We start from the raw sequence: 6,000 nt of genomic DNA on the forward strand, positions 1-6,000 counted from the left end.
GAGTGTGCGTGGTCTATTTTTTTACGGCCTTACGATTACAACTAAAACATTGTTACATGCAATGGCTTTTTTATGCTAAGCTATGGCTGAATTTCTAAATCCATTGCCAGCGCTGAAAATCTATATAGTCTACGTCACGTGTACTATAGATTTTCAGCGCTGGCAATAAATTTAGAAACTCAGTCTATGCATTTTGTGCGCGATGGCCTTTATTGCATTATTGTTCACATTTTTTTCTATGTGCCAGCGACGAACGACGGCCAATACTTTTCTTCCGCGTCCCCGACACGAATATCACAATAGCAGTGCGGTTGAACTCGATTTAGGTTAGAATCAAGTCCAACCGCACTACTAGTGATATTTTTATAATTAGTAAATAATTAAATACGATTAAATCGTGCGTGTAAAATCGTATTTTATATTATTATAATTATTGGGATGTTGTAATATGTTTGTTTTCAATTATTTCACGACGGACTGTTACTTGACTAGGTGCTGCGAAAGTGTCCGCGGTGTCTGCGTTAATTTTCGGAACAATTGCCACACCGCACGACGTGAAGCGGGGACGAAGACGAGGTGCGCGGTGCGCCTTACATTCGAGCGCGAGATATTCACGGGGAACTAATCGAACGTTCATCATATGCGGTGTTATTTAGCATCCTTTACTTACGTCCGCGCGCGAAAACGTAATTTTGGGGACTGACCGACGAGAGTGCGAGAGTGACGTCAGTGACGAGTGTCACGAGTGACGAGACCGACCTAGGGATGCGCGATGTTGACCGATTAATCGAAACGTCCGATTTTATTATCGATTTTATCGATTATTATTGTCCGATGTTTTTGCAATCCGATATATCGATATTCGGTTTTTTTTGTGAATATCGATTTTTTACATATTATTCTTTTGATAAGCTAAGTTCATTTTTGCTATTAGTGCAAATAGTGTAATTGTTGGTTCGATCTAGAACTAAGAGCCAATCACGTTCGATTGCTATACTGTCTGCGAAGCTGAAGCCAATCGAAGGCATCGAAGCTCGTCGAAGCGGCTAGTTATTTACTATTATTTGATACGCGTAATGGCTCCAGCATAGGGGCCGTATTTTCGAGCCTGCCCTAATGATTTTCGTATGCGACTTTCTATTTGAAAAGCATTGAATTTCGCATGCGAGTTTCATGAAAACGATTCGAGAATAGGGCCCCAGCGCGATTCGCGACGCGCAAGCGCAATGCGCGACGCGACGAGCGATATCCAATGAGCGTACAGTTTTTCCGGAAAAACAGTACGCTCATTGGATATCGCGCGTCGCGAATCGCGCTGGTGTGCTAGAGCCATAAACATGATACTGCGACCTGCGACCTACGACACGCGAGAAATTTGAAATTTGAAGAAGCCACCCAGCAGTCTGCCGACCTTCTCTAGCTCTTAGCTCTAGACGGAAGACTCTCGAAGTCTCGAGAAGGAGAAGCTGGAGAAGCAAAGCAAGCAGGACGTTGCTGCGTTGACGACGGAGAACGAGGAACCGACACCGCCGATTGATTGACGTCGAAGTGGTACCTCATTGCCCACGGCTAGATTCGCTTGTCGTGCACTCGGACGAGAACTTGAAAGATCAGAACCAGAATTCCATCAAATTCGAGGAAGAGGACAAGGATCTGTTTTGCGTCGGTCCGGTCGAGCGTTAAGGCTCCCACAGACCGAACGCGTCAAGCGTCAAGCAGCGAGCAGCAACCCAATTGAACCCAATCAGTGAGGTGATATGGCCGCAGGGGGAAGTGATCCGCGCAGTTCCTTGGGCCTAACGCACCTACGGCATTACCGAGTTCAAGACACCGCGGACATACACGTACAATTACACATACACACATACACTTACACATTTTCGAGTCTGAAGTCTTACTATGATTTTATATACTTTCCACGCACGTGTGATATAATAGTTATTTGTGTAACACGTGCGGGATGAGAATTGGACACTCGTGCGGGTGATCGCACTCGCCTTCGGCTCGTGCGTCCACTCCGCACTCGTGTCCAATTCTCAACTTCCCGCACTTGTTACACAAATAACTATTGCGAGCCTACGAACGAATTGAATAATGGCCGTTGCACGCCGAGAAGGTGATTTTCGCTAGTGCCAATAACCAGACGAAGAAGAAGAAGTGAGGTGATATCAGCAGTGGCGTAGAAAATATCGTCTCGCTGATTGGTTACTGCTCGCTGCTTGACGCTTGACGCGTTCGGTCTGTGGGAGCCTTTAGGCACGCAGGATCCGTATGGACAACGCGTGCTGCAAATCGCGTCGATTCTACGAAACCTCAGCTTCACGCCGGAGAACCGGGAGAACGCGACGATATTAGGCAGAAACTGGTGTTTCCTGCGATTCGTGCTGCTGTGCGTGAGAGCGAGGTGGAACAATTTGCACAAATCTGCATCAGCTCGTCTTCGACATACTAGGGAACATTGCGAACGAAGTTATTTTAAAGGAGGCCGGAGAGAGGATAACAGACGTCGTCTTAACGTGCGTGGCCAAGGGGATCGAATCCTAGGACAGGTTTATCGTTATATCCTGCCTGGAGGTGCTCAACAAGATCAGTCAGCAAGACAGTAACGAAGAAATTGTCACATTTGGCCTGACAGATAATGTTTATGAACTCATATGCAGAACACTGTTAATATTAAAAAATTATAAAAATAATTTAGTTTTTTAAACGGTTCTCTTTTTCAGTTTTTGATTGCCGTTTGTAAATATTTAAAAAAAAATGTATATATATAATCGATATATCGATACTTCGATTTTTTTAAAATAATCGATATTTTATCGATATATCGATTCTTCGATTTTTTTTTGCAACAATCGATTATTTAGTATCGATTTTTTTCGTTTTTATCGATTCTTTCGATATCGATTTTTTCTACAAAATCGCGCATCCGTCAGACACACGGAGTAATGATATGGTTGACAACTACTTCCGTGCGCAAAAGTCTGAAACTCGTCTAGCCGCGCAACTTTACTCGATCTGGCAAATTTTTGTTCCGTTTCCATTTCTCCAATACCAATCATAAATGAGTACGTTCTACTTGTTTATTGAGCATTCTAAAAGTAAATAATAATGAATCATAAAGAAAAAAGATTAAATAACTTGATTTAAATAACGTTCCCCATAAGATCTTGACGTTCTCTACTTAACCTATATGTCGCAGCGGTAGCAACGTTGCCAAGTCTCGCAGTGATCTCTCCCTCTTCCTGCCTCCGAGCAGACGAAAATTATGTCCGATAGTGTTCTTTAGACGACTATTTCTCAAAAATAAATACCGCTTGCTATATCGAACTTTATTGTCACACGTTACTAATAATATGAGGCATCTTATACTATTTTTTTAAAAAAATTCTAAGAAAACTGTACTCATTATTCATTAAAATGTCCGTGTCGAGAGAGCTCAAAATAGGGATCCCGTGTTAAAAATCGGAACTTTGAAGCTGAATATCTCGAATTTTAGTACCGCAAGGGGCATTGAATAAAACGCCTACGTATAAAACGCGTTTAATTAAAAATATACTGAAAGTTTAAAAAAATAATCGGAACTTTGAAGCTGAATATCTCGAATTTTAGTACCGCAAGGGGCATTGAATAAAACGCCTACGTATAAAACGCGTTTAATTAAAAATATACTGAAAGTTTAAAAAAATTTCTAAGAAAACGATTTTGCCGGTGAACGTCCTTAAAGAATACTTCAAAGGTTATATGGGATAGACATTCATCGAGTAGTATTCTCTCGAAAAATGAAACGTCTTTCAATCAAGGAAAGAATAAACTGAGCAATACTCATAAAAAGATTTGTATTAGCTGAGTTTTCTATTTACTATACTCATTGACAATATAATTTTTCTTGCTTATTTCTAGAAATTACTTTGGACGGTTGCGGAGGCCCTGCGAAGCAAAGGAATTGGCATGAGTCACCCAAAATTTAAACAATACGCCGCAAACTTCCCAGCAAACACAGCATACACTTCCCAGCATACACTTCCCAGCATACACCTTACTCGGTGTATTCTGTGTTTGCTGGGTTGGCACGCACAATAAAAAGATTTATGTCTAATCTTGAAAATCGAACTATTCCGCGGAAACCGGGAAGTACAAGTGATCGCATGTTAAAACTAGCCAACGTACTGTTTCTGGTCGATACCAGGCCAATAGATTGACAGTACTCATTAGTACAATTAATAGTAAAATTCATCAAGTTGCATTAAAAATTTGCTTTTTGGCAAACAGGACATTAAAATGACCAAATATATAGGTGCTTGTACCTTTAACCGACATGTGTTTACACTATAACTTTCGTATCTAACATATTTAAGTTTGTATTTAAGATAGTAAGGACAAGTAAAAAAATAAAGACTAGTCGCGCCATAATCGCGATACTTAATTTTCATTCAAAGTCGTCATCGTTCTCAATCCTGGCGATAATTCCGTCTAGGATTTCCTTGAATTCGTTGCATATCTTGGTTTTATTTTCTAAAAGCTCAGCGGTCAAATTGCTTTTAACGTTTGCTTTCTTTATCATCGCATGCAGCTTCTGTATTTCAGCTTCATTCTGCATTCGTATTCCATCCAACTCCAAATCAGCCCTAAAATATATTAAAATATATATTAATATGTGTGATATATGTTTTCCCGCGAGAAATATTATACAATGTTATTATCTATATTTCTATACCTACATTTCCGCGAGTGCTTTTTTTTCCTCTCTTTCCTGTTTTACAAGCTTAGCGAGCAAATTGTTTTTAAGCTTTGCTCTCCTTATCATCGCATGCCGCTTCAGTATTTCCTCTTCATCACGTTTTCGTATTCCATCCAACTCCAAATTAGCTCTAAAATATATTAAAATATATATTAATATGTGTGATATATGTTTTCCCGCGAGAAATATTATACAAACGATATTATCTATATTTCTATATCTACACATGTTGATTGCATACTTTTCTAGTTTATCGTATCGTGTTTCCAATGTTTTTATGGTTTCTCCTTTTTCGTGGATATTTTTTTTTAATACAGTTTTCTCACTTTCATATATCGATACAATTTTTTTAAGTCGCTCGTACTTTTCGTGTACGTCATTAAACGCTGCTTGCAATTTGCTTTGTCTTGTTCGATCCCTAAGCTCCGTGAGTAATCTGCTAACTGACGACAGACAACTCTCCGGCGCCAAGCATAGATTTTCCGTGACCGATCCTACATCGGCAAACTCACGGGCAAAATGAACCTTGTTCTCATGCTCTGTTGTCTTCGGGACAGTCACGGGACTATCGTTGCCGCTCTGAAAATAAAAAAAACGCATTAGGATACAAGCGTACCTTTTTCCTAATACACTTTTACCTACATTTTTGTCTTCCGGTGACTTTTGCACTGTTGCATTAGGAAGAGGATTCAGCCCGCCTATAGCTGCTATGGCAGGATTATGTTTTGGTGTACCGACATCAAGTGGCGGCTCATTTTTGACATTTTTCTCTTCGTTTATCGTTTGGGTATTTCCTTGAGGCAACATGCTGATGTTCGATACCAAAGGGTCAAATTTAACATACAAGGATTCCTTTCTAAGGCGATTTGTATGCGTAGAATTACTTCGTGCTAACAAGAAATCAAATGTCGAAGGATCTTGGAAAACTAAAAACAATATTCATGAAATTAATAAATTTCAATAATAAAATCACAAAAAAGTTTAAAGCGCTTCTAATGTAATTTGTACTTACTTTCAGGTATTACTTTATTAAATGGATCTGTTTCCGCGATCCCATTGAAAGTTATATTACCAGATGAAACGATGGTTGTTATATTCAACTGATCATCATTCACATTACTTGGTGGCAGTGAATCATCTGGAGTTTCGGGTGTCGAATCGGGGCATATGCCGCTACTGCTCTTGGTACTGAGAGCGCTGCTGTGACTATAGAAACTGCTATCTGACGACAGACGACTCTCCGGCGCCAAGCATAGACTTTC

The 6,000-nt window shown here is 40.1% G+C and overlaps 2 protein-coding genes across 11 annotated transcripts in view; one reads left to right on the top strand and one right to left on the bottom strand.

Annotated features, from left to right (window-relative positions):
- Window positions 1-6,000, top strand: part of LOC112465433 (Down syndrome cell adhesion molecule-like protein Dscam2) — a 93,405-nt gene that overhangs the window by 60,576 nt on the left and 26,829 nt on the right. The gene's annotated exons all lie outside the window — the stretch shown is intronic.
- The window catches only part of LOC112465435, a 2,897-nt gene continuing 772 nt past the window's right edge, over window positions 3,876-6,000 (bottom strand). The window contains exons 3-5 of one of the 2 annotated variants that reach the window (XM_025032979.1): window positions 4,980-5,317; window positions 4,719-4,868; window positions 3,876-4,625 (exon numbers count right to left, since the gene is read on the bottom strand). In XM_025032979.1, the coding sequence (XP_024888747.1) occupies window positions 4,427-4,625; window positions 4,719-4,868; window positions 4,980-5,317 (687 nt within the window). In that variant the 3' untranslated portion in view covers window positions 3,876-4,426. Of the gene's footprint in view, window positions 4,626-4,718; window positions 4,869-4,979; window positions 5,355-6,000 lie in introns of both variants that reach the window. The other variant, XM_025032980.1, reaches the window with a different exon arrangement.

Source organism: Temnothorax curvispinosus, unplaced genomic scaffold (genome assembly GCF_003070985.1).
Source record: "Temnothorax curvispinosus isolate PA1 unplaced genomic scaffold, ASM307098v1 QBEX01015201.1, whole genome shotgun sequence".
Lineage (NCBI taxonomy): Eukaryota > Metazoa > Arthropoda > Insecta > Hymenoptera > Formicidae > Temnothorax > Temnothorax curvispinosus.